The 16,347-nt window shown below is 36.0% G+C and overlaps 1 protein-coding gene across 1 annotated transcript in view; it reads left to right on the top strand.

Moving 5' to 3' along the window:
- LOC308663538 (contactin-4-like) overlaps positions 1-16,347 on the top strand; it is a 288,569-nt gene that overhangs the window by 170,832 nt on the left and 101,390 nt on the right. Inside the window, exons 7-9 of the mRNA XM_081320031.1 lie at positions 311-495; positions 7,244-7,380; positions 8,988-9,117. Coding sequence (XP_081176157.1) covers positions 311-495; positions 7,244-7,380; positions 8,988-9,117 — 452 coding nt within the window. The remainder of the gene's footprint in view (positions 1-310; positions 496-7,243; positions 7,381-8,987; positions 9,118-16,347) is intronic.

The following is a 16,347-nucleotide window of genomic DNA, read 5'->3' as shown; positions in this document are numbered from 1 at the left end:
ACCCACATTAAGATATATGACAAAAGTCACCATCATTGCATGATAATAAGTATAACCAATAACAGCCTTGGTATAACTATGATTAATTGAAGATGCAGGTCAGATTTTCCTAGCTTGGCACCTTCAAGATGTTTTGGTATTTCCAAAATTTCCACTCAATTTAATTAGACATTGGGAAGAGCTGACCTAAGTTTTGATTATCATATAATGGAATTGTTTTGTCTAGAAATTATTACTAAATAATACATCTGTCATTTAAACTTATATAGCCTTTACCATTATATTTTTTTCCTTTATTGTTCATAAATAGCCCAGTTCCTACAATCAGCTGGAGAAGAACAGATGGAAAGCAAATCCCCAAAAAAGCTCGGAGACACAAATCAAGCAGCATTCTCGAAATTCCCAACTTTCAGCAGGAAGATGCTGGCATGTATGAATGCCTAGCTGAAAATGTGAGAGGAAAGAATGTGGCCAGGGGCCAACTAACATTTTATGGTATCCAGATTATTTATTTACCTGATTTTCATTATAGCAGAGGCCAAAATGCAGTAAATGCTTTGTTGCAATGTCAATGTTGATATTTCTCTTCACATTTTATATTGTAAATAGGTTTGCTCAGCAAGTGTAATTTTACATAAAATAAAAACCTCTGAGACAGGCTTATTGATTGAGGCTATGAAGTGTGGAAGAAGTAAAAATGTATGTCATGAGACAGAGATTGGCCTAGTTAAAAAACAAACTGCTATTGTAAAGCAATTCATTCAAGTTTGTTTTTTTCATTATCTGTTAGAAAACATGCTGTTTTGAATAATCTTGTCAGTTCTGCCTTTAAACAAAATTAGGACTGCTTGTTTCTTTTATTGCTTTCATCAAGTCTTTGTTTCTGAGTGATCTTTCATTGGTACCAGCTCTTCATGTAAAGATCGAGATGTCCCCCGTATGCCAATTTCTATTAACCAAGTACTTGTTATGGTGAAATCTAATAATGAGCTCTATATCTATCTGAAAGTTATGGTACAACTCATCTCTGCAGTCCAGGATGTTATAAGATCCTTGTGACACTAATACACAAATGTTTGTGTTATGAAAGTAAGTTAAGGGTAAGAACAGGCAATTGTCTTATGCCTTAAAGCCAGACATGTTTTATCCCTCCCAGCTAAACATGGCAATAGAAGGTATTCCATGATCTAATGCTATTTCTTTCGGTCCTTTCCAAACAGAAAGAACTATATATTTATTTAGCCTATTAAAGTTTAGCATACCTGTTTTATCTCTAATTTGAAAGAAAAGTTGCCAAAACTGTTGGATAGCCAATAGCTTTATACAGAAGAAATAATGAATGGAAGAAAAAACTCAGGAATATTTTAAAAAACAACAACAACAACAACAACAAAAAAGGATTCTTGAGGTTGGTGCTTGTGTGAAAAATGGCCATGCTTTATTTTGGAAATATGTGTAGGAAAGCTCATGTTGCTTAAAGCATATCTATAGCTAAGTGTCTCCTTCCACTATGGAGAAAGAGTAAGTCAGGTAAGTATCTGAACAACACAGGTTAGAGTAAGAGAAAAAGAAAGAAGACTTGGATTGTTTTTTTAAAAAAAATGATACATACTTGTTTTCAAGTGAAATTCCCATTGAAAAGCAACAAAAGGCTTTAGGAGCAGAACTACAGCTTCAGCTTGATAGAATCATAATCAGGGAATACTGACTTATCAGGATGTATATCTGTCAGATTAACAAGCGACTTAAATAATAGGTTGATAACTTCCAAAGGTAGCTTGAAAACATGTTAGGAACATTCATAGGTAGCTTGAAAACCAAACCAAAGAGTACTCAGAAACAAATCCTTATAAAATCAGAGTGAGATACTAAAAGTGATACTATAGGATCATTTCTGGATCCAATACGCTTCAACTTTTCATTAATAATCACAAAGTGATGGTGGGAACTCAAAAGTATAGGATGGGGAATATCTGGCATGTTAACAGTTTGAAGAATCATCAAATTGGAATTGATTTCAACCTTAATTTATTTATTTATTTATTTATTTTATTTTAATTCCATTTATATCCCGCCCTTCTCCGAAGACTCAGGGCGGCTTACAAGCTTAGCAGTAGCCTTCATTCTATGTATATGCCTGCTTATTAGGGCTTTCACACACACCCCAAGCGGCATTATTACAAAGTCAGCTTAATTGCCCCCAACAATCTGGGTCCTCATTTTACCTACCTCGGAAGGATGGAAGGCTGAGTCAACCTTGAGCCTGGTGGGATGCGAACCTGCACTAATTGCAGGCAGCTGGTGTTACTTAAGGAGGCATTAGCCCACTGCTCCACTAACTAACTTAGAAATGCTGCAGTTGCAAAAAAAAGTAGATGCAGTTGTAGGCTGTGTCAATAGATGTATACTTTCCCAATCACAGAAAGTAACATTTTTATTCTGTTTTGCATTGATCAGATTAAAGATTCAGGCAAACTGGTGCAAAAAACCCCTCCACCATTCTAGCTTTCTTTTCCTCCTATTCTTAATTCAGAAGTCTTCATTTCAATGTTTATAAATGCCAAAAAGGAACTATCACTTCGCAAAATGCAAAATCTTGCCAAAAAGGGGTGGGGTGGGGTGTCAAGTTAATATAGACCTGAAAGAATAACATTTAATGCACAATTAGTTTGGACGAATAATTTTGTCCCAGTTGGAATAGCAATGCTGACAACTTACACCAACCCCCTCCAGGTTCATTGTTCTCATTAGTTTCATAGCCAGTCTTTTAGTTACCATCATTGACAATATCTAGGAATGCCATCTCTTTTCATTTTTTGAGACTTCATGACATTGATCAAAGGCATCCATCATTACAGCATTTTTTTTAGCTTTGAATGCCTTCATCATTTCTTTCTCCATGGAAATTGTTCCATAAAATTGCTCATTTTCAGCCATATGGCTAGGGTGCCAATTTTATGCCTCCAGCTCTGGATTAATTTTAGGCCTAGCACTGCTACTCACAAAGGTGCCACAAAAATTGTTTTTCTCCTCCGGTGTCATCAGACTTAAACATATTATGAAATCTGAACTTTCCCTGGAATATAAATAAGTTACTGTCATATTCTAAAGTTTTACTTTACTTCACTTTAGTATCATTTTCTTGAATAGTTGAAGGGAATAACACAATTCTTTCATGCAGGTCAAGTTTCATCTTCTATACTATAGTTATAAATAAATTACAGTAACCCAAACTGTAGTTTTAGTCTCCCTAAACTTAAAATTGGGTGATAAAGATTTGTATCTCATCTAGAACTACAGTAGGAACTCTTATGAGACCTATGGAAACTATTTGAGCTAATTCTGGAAGACCTGATCCTGAACTTTCAAAACTGTATCAGAGTTGTTTTGAATGGCTGTAATTGTATGCATTCCAAGGGGGGGGGGAGGAATTGATTGCATCTCTAGCCAGAGCTTCAGAAAAGTCAAAATATCTCATTCTAAATTCCTTTGGTGTGAATGTGTGCATAATGAAAGTATTGAACATTATGAAGTGTGACTGATATGGTGAAATTTTCTTGGAGCACAATGTATATAAATTGAGGCAGTGTGAAGCAATCAAGTACTATGAACAGAAGGGTTTTTTAATATTTAATTTAGTGGCAGATCTGAAACTAAATAGATAGTAGTGTAATTTCAAATTGTCATAGTAAAAGATCCCTTCCCTAAAAATTACAGGTCTACTTTTAGGCTGCCTAAACACAATTGATCAAATAACTTTGCCCAAATTTCATATACTTGTAACGAAGAAACAAAAATATTGATTAAAGTCAAGGCATGATTAAGGTCGCCACATAAAACATACAATACTTGTTAGTGGTCAGTCAGCAATAAGACATAAAGTATTATTTTATTGTTTAGCATTGCTCTTCTTCCTCCTTGCAGGCTAACATTGAAATATTGTTAGTAGATCTTGTTTATTTTTAACAGACAAGAGAGACCAATGGCCCTTGGTTTTCTTGATTGCAGAAGGTTAAAAAATGGAATAAATAAATACCTGGCTTAATTGAGCCAAGTAAACAAAAAGAAAGGCTTAGTGGGTTAGTACACTGAGCTTGTCGATCAGATGGTCGGCAGTTTGGTGGGTCAAATCCCAAGTGCCGCATAACACAGTGAGCGCCTGTTACTCGTCCCAGCTTCTGCCAACCTAGCAGTTCAAAAGCAAGTAAAACTGCAAGTAGAAAAATAGGGACCACTATGGTGGGAAGGTAACAGTGTTCCGTGCGCCTTTGGTGTCTAGTCATGCCAGCCACATGACCATGGAGACGTCCTCAAACAAGCGCTGGCTCTTCGGCTTTGAAACGGAGATGATGCCCCTAGAGTTGGAAATGACTAGCACGCATGTGCGGGGGAACCTTTACCTTTACCTTAAACAAGAAGAAAGAAGCAAACCCAAGTATTTTTAAGCAGAATTGCTATAGTACTAGCCAATTCCAAGGAAGAGAAAAAAGTAAATCGAATTGTGTGAGACAGTCAGTCCATAGATACAAAATAACAATTCAGTCCAAAATTAAGATGATAATAAAAAGTTATAATGATCAAATTAGTATATTTTATTTTTAGTATATTTTATATTTCAAACAAAAGACCTTAAACTTTTCTTCTTGATATATTTTCCTTGCTGCTAGTAGCTGTCTTGTTGTTAGCTGCGAAGTCGTGTCCGACCCATTGTGACCCTATGGACAACGTTCCTCCAGGCCTTCCTGTCCTCTACCATCTTCTGGAGTACATTTAAGCTCACGCCTACTGCTTCAGTGACTCCATCCAGCCACCTCATTCTCTGTCGTCCCCTTCTTCTATTGCCCTCAATCTTTCCCACCATTAGGCTCTTCTCCAGTGAGTCCTTCCTTCTCATTAGGTTGCCAAAGTATTTGAGTTTTAGCTTCAGGATCTGGCCTTCTAAAGAGCAGTCAGGGTTGATCTCCTCTAGGACTGACCGGTTTGATCGCCTTGCAGTCCAAGGGACTCGCAGGAGTCTTCTCCAGCACCACAGTTCAAAGGCCTTAATTCTTTGGCGCTCAGCCCTTTTTATGGTCCAACTTTCACTGCCATACATTGCAACTGGGAAGACCATAGCCTTGACTATACACACTTTTGTTGACAGGGTGATGTCTCTGCTTTTTAGTGTGCTGTCCAGATTTGCCATTGCTTTCCTCCCGAGGAGCAAGCGTCTTTTAATTTCTTGGCTACAGTCCCCCTCTGCAGTGATCTTGGAGCCCAGGAAAATAAAATCTGTCACTACCTCCATTTCTTCTCCATCTATTTGCCAGGAATTGAGAGGGCCAGATGCCATGATCTTGGTTTTCTTAATGTTAAGTTTCAGAGTAGCTGTCTAGCATGTGCTAAAAAGTGTTTTCAGTATTGTTAAGAGTAACCACAAACAGAACTATTAAAATGTATTTTTGTTGTTTTGAGAATTATTGTTATTCAAAAATTTCAACAAATGTTGAAAAGAGAGATGGGTTTAAAATTATAGCTTCATGTTGATAAAATTTAAGTTGACAAATTTGACATTCTTTTATCTGGCTAAATACAGATGGAATAATACAAAATATCCAGTTTCCTGGAGACCTCTGCTGGTGTATAATATATTCTTGTATTTTTGTTATGGATTACAAATATTTATATGGAACTTAAATTATTTCCCATTCCATAAAATATTTAATTGTCTAGCAGTTTAAAATACCCCCATATTATTCATTGGGATTTGTGTTTGTTACTTGAAATCAAGGTACTGATAATCCTTTAATTTGCGATACATCTTTCTGAAAGTTACTTTACGATATTATTTAACTGCAAATAGTTAGATATTGCATATAATATAAATTGTAACATGGTCCACAAGAGTAACCATGTAAAATCCACAGAGGGAAAAATGTTTGTTGATTTTAAAGCAGCTTGGTTTTGTCCATTTATTTGAAATTCAGGTTCACAGAAAGTATTTTCTGATTTTGTTTAAAGATCTACTTTAACTCCATGATTGCTATGTTTTTCACATTTCTTATCACTATTTTGGGATCTGCACGATCCAATTTAATTGTTTATCCCTCCAGTCCATTTAAACTGCTGTTTTTCTTCTAATGTTAAATTAGCTTTTATTATTTTTTCCACATTCATACTACTCTTCCATTGTTTGTGTTTGCCTATACAAATTATAATTATGATGACTGAAACAACTGAAAGTCACCAAAATACAAACATTCTGTTACTTACAACCTAAATATTTTGTAGCTTCACAAATCAGTCTTCATATTCTACAGGATTTGATCCATGTATATGATAAGGTGCGAGATAGATTTCAGGGGGAACTTTATTCCCCCTCAGATAGTGAAATATTTCATACTTTTGTGCACTCTATCTTGCAAATCATATGCATAACAAAAAAAAACAAATTATCTATAGAAATAATTGACATATATAGATAACATTAATATTTATTTATTTATTTTATTTTATTTTATTAGATTTATATACCGCCCTTTCCCGAAGGACTCAGGGTGGTTTACAGGGTATTTAAAATCAACAATGCAAAATACAAAAGTTAAAAAACAATTTAAAAAGATTAAATTATCCCTTAAAATAAAAAACCCAGTTAAAAAATTCTCAGCCTGGGCCGGAGAGCAAGATAAATGTTTATTATTTTACCAGATTTGCTTTTTTTTGCTTAAGTATTTCAGGGTTAGGGTTAGGGTTAGCATTATTAGAAATATCATTATAGGTTATATTATAGGTATACCCATATAGGTATACCCATGAAAGCTAGTTTGGGACAGTGTTTAAGGTTCCGGGTTAGAAACCAAGAGAGAGTGAGTTCTAATCTAACCTGGGCCAGTCATTCTCTCTTAGCCCTAGGAAGAGGCCAATGGCAAACCAGTTTTAAAATCTTGCCAATAACAACAACAACAACAACAACAACAACAATAATAATAATAATAATAATAATAATAAAATAATAATAATAATAATAATAATAATAATAATAATAATAATAATAATACTGCACAGACTTGTCCAGCCAGTTACTAGGTATCAACGCTAAATATATATAAAATCTGCTTTCATGGAAACATAAAAATAGCAATCGCCCACATTTCTATTTTTTAAAAAAGAAAAGCATTGGAATAGATTTATTTGTACGATTTGTACGATCCTGGCAGTGAGTAAATGAATGTTACTCAGATAAATATCCCTATATTCCTTACAGCTCCTCCCAACTGGATTCAGAAAATAAGTGATGTTCAGGTGGCTATAGAAGAAAGTATCTACTGGGAATGTAAGGCAAATGGCAGACCGAAGCCTTCTTATAGCTGGCTGAAGGATGGTGAACTTCTTCTCCCTCAGGTACAAACAATCTTCCAATGTTGATGCTCTGACGTTGGGGATTAACTTGCAAGGATTTGTTTTCAACATTGCTACTGAAAAAGAAAAACAGCAGAAACCATGTAGTCTTAAGGTTTCATCTGTCCCACTGCAGACTTCTTGTCATGCTGAGTGAATGTCACAAGATCACCTTGAGCTTTCCATATCATTAAAACAATGTAATTCAAGTCATACTTTTCAAAAGGCAAGAATCACCCTTGAGCACCTAATTTCCAACCAATGTTCAGTGAATGTTAGGCATTTAAGTGCCATTTTCTCCCTTTGACAAACATTTCAAGGAAACAATTGGAACTGAGAAGCTGTGGGATTCCTTTGCAGGGCATATTTGCTTTGAGGAGAAGAAAGATACATATAATGGCTGCACAATTTTTCAGTTGCTGCAACGCTACAGGCAAACAAAATATCACCTATAACAAAACCTCTGTTAAATGCTAACTTGAAAAACAAAAATGGGAATATAGCTATTCAGGCTATAAACCTCCTTTTTTCTGTTTTGTGTTTTTAGTGTATAACTTTTAATTGAACTTTGTAGAATGGAAACAAGCTCTCTAGTCTGTATCCCTTTCACTTCTAGGGACCTCTGCTGACATGGCCAACTTGAGGGAATTGACCTACCTTTAGCAGTGTCACACCGAAATACCTAAAGATTAATGAGCTATAGAAAGAAAGGAAAAGATCTTATCAGCACCCTTCTATTCCTAATCTCACCGAAGGAGATCATTCCTTGATTGTCTCAATTTTAAGGGCAAAAAATAAGCAAATTGCAAATAGCTTTCACTTGCACTTTCTGAAACTGTTGTTGCCTAGATTCAATCAAATAAAGGCTGTGCAACATTAAATTTCAACTCTACCACTAAGAGCCCAACATCTTTTCAAGATTATATTTGTTACATGTTAAGATTTGCTAAAATACACACAGGTTCCTATTGTGTAGAGAAGCACTCTGCTACTTTTGTTATTGTTGTTATTGGTGAGTTCTTTATCCTTAGGCTGAACCCTGACTGTCCATTCTTTTGTGCCATGTGCTAATGTGACTTTCTTCATGCTGATCACTTGCAGATGGTTCTGAATTTAAATCACATTAAACTTAAATAAAGATTATTAAAATGTTATGATTTATATCTCTGGGGTATAACAATTTTAATCTGGTGGGGTGCATACAATTGCTTTGCAGTTTGCACCACTGAATATGATTACTTTTCCATTAACCTTCAAGGGAACAGAAAGCTGAATTTCTGAAGAACATGTCAGGCTGAATTAAGCCATAACATGCCATGGGACAACCGTAGTTTTAGATTCAGGTTAATGGGCTTAATCAAAATTGTTCAGATGTCCAATCACTGAGAACAAGAAGAAACTTTGGAATTAATCACAATTCACTAATGCTTTTTGCCTTTATCATGATATGAATTTTGTTGGCAAAGATTCCATCATACTAATTATATATGACTTTTTTTAGCCTTAGTATTGACACTACCCACCTGTTTGACAAAGCAATATCATTGCAGGAATATATAAATTCCGAAGGAAAGTTTTTTTTTACGTTTATGTTATTAACTATTTTGCAGGAAAGACTTCAAATAGAACATGGAACACTTACCATTCCCAGTGTGAATCTCTCCGACACTGGGATGTATCAGTGTGTAGCAGAAAATAGATATGGAGTCATCTATGTCAGTGCTGAACTGAGCGTAATTGGTGAGCTTCTTTTACTTAAAAGCTATTGAAAAGTTTCTATTGCCTTAACTTGTTTTATTGCCTCTAATGAAGTCATTAATTAACATGATATTAATTAAATTCCAGAAAAGTTGATCGAAAGCATTTTCTGAAAGTCAGTGGGAATAATTGTTCCTATATGTGAAATGTTGTATGTCATATTTTGCTATTATATATTCTTAGAACAATAATTTACTTCTTTGCAATGAAAGAGTTTTTACTGTGCATTATCTGATGTAAAGATGGACATGTTGTGGGGTTCACTGCCTGTAAACACAGATACAAACAATATGCAAATCCAGTTTCAGAACATATTGTGCATGGACGTGCACACACACACACACACACACACACACACACACACTCTTTCCTTTTGGTGGACAGGAGGAATTGAGCATTTTAAATTGCGTTAATTATTTTATTGACTTTTTAATTGTAGTTTTATTCTTTTTTGTTTTGTTTTGGTGAAGTCATTTATTGCAAAATTAATTTTATGCAACTTTTGTTATTTTTCCAAAAAGGCAGTATGACAAATTAAACAATTCAGAATAAAAATTGCTTGCAGAACTACTGGAAATTGTCCAAAGCCCTATTTATTTTTTCCTTCATTCTGTTTAGAGTACACTTGTCCATTGCCGTAACCAGGCACATTTTTCCCCCTCATCTTCAGGGTATTGCCTTCATCTCGTGCAGAATGTGAGTTACACAAACATCCCTTAATCATACTGACATTCACCTGCATTTCCCTTATTTCAGCATGACCCAATGAGAGCCTCATTCTTTAAAATCGATTTGTGTTTATCCATTAACTTGGAGGGTAAACAGAGTCAGCTGATAGTAGTTGGCAATAGAAACAATGGAAACAGGATAGGGATTGGGAAAACGGATAGCCAATTTCCTTCTAGAATCTGCCAACTCTTTAACTCAGTAGTGGTGAAGGGTTATTTAACTTCCCCCAACCATTTCCTAAGATTTCTATGATTGGAAACAACAACAACAACAACAACACATCATCATCATCATCATCATCAAAGTTGGAATGTTACAATGTACCCTCTATAGGTGTGGAGGTATACTGACATGGTTGGGAAAACTGTCCTCCAGGAATGCTTGAAATAGGAATGAATATATTCAGGTATACCATTTTTATATGTAATCTCTTCTATCTTAGTTTTAAAAATATAAGCATAAAAATAGGTTGCCATCCCATTCCCAAGGATTTTTTTTTAACTTCCTAGCCTTACCTGTGGCCCTTGTTACTCTTGATTATCTCCCATTCAACTTCTAAGTGGATCCGAATATTAGAACGCAAGCAATGCCTTACTGGCCCATTTTCTCCAGCATTCTAATCTCACAGTGGCCAACCAACTGCACAAGGAAGGCTACCAGTTTCCAAGCAGATGGTCTCAATAAGGAAGCACACTGCCATGAAGGTTAAAAGTCATTCATCTCCATTATCTTCCATGAATTGGCACAACCCCTTTTTGAAGGCAGCAAAGATGGTACTCAGCCCCACATCTAATGGTGGTGAATTATAAAGTTTAATTACTGGCTCCACTTGGCTTTCAAAGCTAGACAGGATAAGGTGGGAGTTGTTGTTGGGTATTTTTCTTTTCTCCTAAGCCACAAATTGCGTTCCATCCAGTTTGATAATTCCACAATACATAAAGTGAGGGTGGCAAGTATAAAAATAAAGCTGATTTAATATAGTTCATATTTGACTAGATTTTATTATACTTTACAATATAATAATGCTTTCCCAAGACAAATGTAGAAATCTGCTTGACATTTGATTAATGTGATACACATATCTATAATTTCCCCTTTTTATTTTATTTCTTTGCTTGTCTTTTTTATTGGCAGTTTTTCATGGAATCTTTTTCTTTCTCTTTCTTTTTTCTTTTCCTTCCTTCCTTTTCTTTCATTTTGCATTTTATAATTTTATTCCTTGCTATAAAATTTTCTAACAACTCAATAATAAAAGATTTAAATTGATTATATTTAATTCACTTAATTGTTCCCCATGTATAGCAATTAATAATCAGTCTCTTCTGCTGCATTCATATACACAGTTTTAATATTAAATGATAGATACAGTGATAAACTTTCAGAGGTGCTTAAGAGTTGCATGTAGCCTTGTCGTCTCAGTTTTACCTTTATTTGTTTACTGGAACTTGAGCTGAGTGTAGTGTTTATCTGGACAGCAATAATTCTGCAATGGATTATTAAACAATTGGAGTAAAACCTCAGCAGATTCTGGCAAGGGGTCAATTGCCACTTCAGTGGAATTATCTAACTGGGCAGATCACCAAAGAGCATAATGTCAAGGACAAGATCTTTTCTTACAGCCCCGGTGGGTCTGTTTTATGTGCTTTGGAGTGCCAAACAAGAATTATTTAATTTTGTATTTGCATATTTGTTTGAAACATTTATCCTGCTGTTAACTAAAAATAATACTGCAGGAGGGGAGGAGGGCTGTAAAAATGATGAGGATCAGTATAGATGGATCCACGTGGGTAAGAGTTAGATCACAGAATTGGCTGTCTGCACACTTCAGATATGATCCACAAAAGGTGTCCCCCTCCCTGCTCATCCCTGAAGTGGCCTGACTTTTTTCACACTTCTTCTTGAATCCCACAAAGTAGTGCTTGCTGAATTTATTTCTAAAATAGTAACATCTTTTTATTTCCTGTTGTACTATTTTAAGGAATAGCAGAGAGGTTCAGTTGTTGTATAACATCCAAAGCTTCTTACATGGCAGTTTCTTCCAAATCCTTTTGGAAGCCTGCAGAGCCTCCCAAGTCTTTTGGAAGGCTTTCATGCACTGATGGGAAACCTTTTGGGCTTGGTGTGTCAAAATTCAGAAAATGCCTAATTTGACCCTGCTGGATGTCCCTCCCACACGCACACACTCCCATAAAAGAGGAAGAATTATCTACATTTAAGCGCCCCATGTCATGGATGGAACAAGTGAGCAGTTGCCATATTTCTATCATATTTTGCTGTCTCCTTCGTGTCACCCGCAATCACAATTTTTTAAGATGACAGATAATGTGCTGAAATGGATGGCAAGAATCCATGTTAAGTTTTGAGTAGTAGAGGGCCACATTTTTCTTATATTGTTGTTCTTTGGTGACTCAAACAGGAAGAATAGTTCTTGTCCAGCATGGGTAAATGCTGGTGTGTCAACCTTTCACATGCATTTCATAGGTTTGCCGTCACAACTTAGTGTGATACCAAAAGCACTATTGTGTAAGCATGTAATGTGTAAATTTGATGTAAATTTTCTGCATTTGGCTACACAGTTGTATAGTTGTTTAAGAATCAGTTGAGAAAACTGTTGCTAACATCAATAACAACAACAACAACTGACTGACTGTGTGATGAATAATAATAATAATAGTAATAATAGTAATAATAATGTTGGAAGGGACCTTGGAGTCTCCTAATCCAACCCCCTGCTCAGGCAGGAAACCCTGTACCATTTCAGACAAATGGTTGTCCAGTGTCTTGTTAAAAACTTCCAGTGTTGGAGCATTCACAACTTCTGGAGGCAAGTTCTTCCACTGATTAATTGTTCTAACTGTCAGGAAATTTCTCCTTAGTTCTAGGTTGCTTCTCTCCTTGATTAGTTTCCATCCATTGCTTTTTGTCCTGCCTTCAGGTGCTTTGGAGAATAGCTTGACTCCCTCTTCTTTGTGGCAACCCTGGAGATATTGGAACACTGCTATCATGTCACCCCTAGTCCTTCTTTTCATTAAACTAGATATACACAATTCCATCAACCATTCCTTATATGTTTTAGCCTCCAGTCCCCTGATCAGCTTTGTTGCTCTTCTCTGCAGTCTTTCTAGAGTCTCAACAGATTTTTTACATCATAGTGACCAAAACTGAATGCAGTATTCCAAGTGTGGCCTTATGAAGGCATTGTAAAGTGGTATTAGTCCTTTACGTGATCTTGATACTATCTCTCTGTTAATGCAGCCTAGCACTGTGTTGGCTTTTTTGGCAGCTGCAGCACATTGCTGGCTCATATTTAAGTGATTGTCTACTAGGACTAATATTATAACTTCAGATCAACAGAAAAGATCTGAGCACACTGGCCCAATCTGCAACTTCATTTTATTAACCTTACTCTATTTTTGCTTTTATACCTAGCACTTTTGAAATATTATTGTGTTCACTTGTGCTACTGTAAGAAATCTCTTAGGTGAAATATACCTAAGATTCAATAAAAAGGTTTCATTTTTAAAACAGTGAATAAAGTTTTGGTATTTTTATATTTTTGAAAAAGAATGTTCAGCAGCATACAGTATTTGTATCTGCTCAGTAGATTTAAAATATTTTCTAAGCAGAATTTTATTTTTTGTTCATTTCTTGTTCAAAAAAATCAATACATATATTCAATAGAAAAAATCAATAGATATTTTCAGGGAAAAATTAATCTTTACACTTCTTTTGGAAGGAGGAACAATAGAATTCAGCAAAATAGGATCCATACTGGAAAGTTTTATCTCCTATAAGATTATTTCATATAAAAGGAATCTAAAGAAAACTCTCGATGTCTCTAAAATCTATTCAGCTATTCCAGAGAGTCCTCATTTAGCAGCCACAATTGGGACTGGCAACTCCTTTGCTAAATCAAGTGGTCACTAAATGTGAAATCATGTGATCCCAACTGAGTTTTCCTTTTCCTCATTGCTAGATCCCTTGAACAGCACAAGGATAGCTGACTCAAAGCTGACAAGACTAATTATTTCACACTTAGTTTTTATTTTCTTCTTAACCATTTCCCCACCCTTGGGAATGCTCACCCTAGCACTGGGAAAGTTAACAAGAAAAAAATTCAAATTTGTTTTTATATTCAGTGGAGAGGAAGGGATTATAAGAGAGTATGCAGGCACACAATAGGGAATACCCATTGAAAGCAATATGTTGATGTTGGCAGCCACAAACTGCTAAACAAACTGGTGTATTCCACGCTCTGTGCCTACTTACTCTGTTGTAATTGAATATGCCTGTTTGGAGAGTGTTTTTGGATCAAGGAAAAGAGAGATTGTCTATAGAAATTGCCTGGTCTTTTTTTTTTCCTTCACCCCAAGGAGAGAGACTGGAGAAAAATGGATTAGAATAGAGCAGGGGTGTCAAACTCGCTGCATCACGTGACGTGTCGTGATGTATCGCAACTTTTTTCCCCTTGCCAGAGCTGGAGTGGGCGTGGCTTCCATGTGATGCATCCGGTCCATGGGCAGGCAGTTTGACACCTCTGGAATAGAGTAAGTAGACACACAATGGGGAATACACCAGGCTGTGGAGGGGAAAATGACAAAGGTCAGACACAAGACAATGTGTACTGACTGTAATGGTAGTCATGTGATTGAGAGATAGCAAGGTTGTAACTTTGAACAGTCACTGAATGAGACAGTGTATAAGGACTGCCTGTAATATATTATTGAACAGTATACTTAAAAGAAATACAAATTATGTATAATATAAAAGTGTTCAATTTTGTCTTATGTTAAATTGTTTACAGTACCTATAAAAAGTTTTGCCTAAGTGTAAAGATGTAACAATGAAAATAAGGACAATATTTCTACATTTATAAAGGAAAAATGATGTGCGCAATAGTTCCTTAGTTGAAAACTATTAAACATACTAGAATGAGTGAATAAAATGCACAGTTTTTTTTTCCAGATAGTCATGTTAAAGAAATCAGTCTTCTAGGAAATTTTAAGAAAGATGAGATAAAACTGTATAAACAGATCAGTGCAATCACAGAGTAGCTAGAACTCGCTATGATTCAATTATTTAAGATGTAGTCTAACTTGAAAAGGATAGGCCATTTTCTTCTGATCTCAGACTTTCCCAACCTGATGTAGTTTTTACTTAGAAAAAACAAAATCAGGTAATTATGGTAAATGTATTCAAACACAAAAAAATCCACATATTAGTGGTATTTTAAAAATGAAATTGTCAAGAGGAAGAGGTTTGTATTTAAAAAAAAATCACAATAATCAACAAAATATCAATATTGTCCTAGCTTTGCCATTAAGCCTGCCAAAAAAGGAAAGTAGTTGCTAAGTAATGAACATGCCAGAAGCAAATAAGTTATAATGAAAACATAGTACTGATTGGCTAGTTGCAGAGAAGGTAAGTCCCCTTATTCCGCAAAATGATTTTAAACATAAGTTTGCATTTTGTTTGTACAAGGAGTCCTCGACTTACAACAGTTCATTTGGTGACTGTTCAAAGTTACAATGACACTGAAAAAGTGATTTTACGACCATTTTTCACAGTTACAACCTTTATAGCATTTCCCCATGATTGTGTGATCAAAATTCAGATGCTTGGCAACTGGTTCACACTTATGACCGTTGCTATGTCCAAAAGACATAGGATCACCTTTTATGATCTTTTGACAAACAAATTTCAATGGGGGAAGTCAGATTCACTTAACAACTGTGTTACTTACTTAACAACTGCAGCGATTCACTTAACAACTGTGGCAAGAAAGGTCGTAAAATGGGGCAAAATTCACTTAACAAATGTCTTACTTAATGACAGAAATTTTGGGCTTAGCTGTGGTTTTAAGTCGAGGACTACTTGTATGAATTTGAAAAAAAAGTATTTGGATTTTTAGAAAGTATATGAATTGAATTCTACTGAGGGCATTGAAGGTTTGAGGCACATTTTGCCAATCTCTCCTCACTGGAAATGAGAATTCTCTCCCCAGCTAGGAAAACCGCCAAGGATCAAAAGTATAAACTGAAGGAGCTGTTTTTTACTTAAGGTCTGTTACTTAAGCTCTCTTTAGAAGAGCATATTGGAGCTGTGACTAGGGGGGCCTTTGCCCAGGTTCGCCTGGTGCGCCAGTTGCGACCCTATCTGGACCGGTATGCCTTGCGTACAGTCACTCATGCACTCGTGACCTCTCGTCTGGACTACTGTAATGCTCTCTACATGGGGCTGCCCTTAAAGACCACTCGGAGGCTCCAACTGGTGTAGAATTCAGCCACGCGAGTTGTGCTGGGAGTCTCCCGATACTCCCATGTTACACCTTTGCTCCGCGAGCTGCATTGGCTGCTGGTTGCCCTCCGTGTGAGATTCAAGGTGTTGGTAATGACTTACAAAGCCCTACATGGCATGGGTCCAGATTACCTACGGCAACACCTGCGGCCGGCGTCAACTTCCCTCCGTCCAGTGCGCTCCCAC

The sequence above is a fragment of the Vipera berus genome (genome assembly GCF_964194415.1).
Source record: "Vipera berus genome assembly, chromosome: 2".
Taxonomy (NCBI): domain Eukaryota; kingdom Metazoa; phylum Chordata; class Lepidosauria; order Squamata; family Viperidae; genus Vipera; species Vipera berus.
This window is presented reverse-complemented; position numbering and strand designations above follow the sequence as displayed.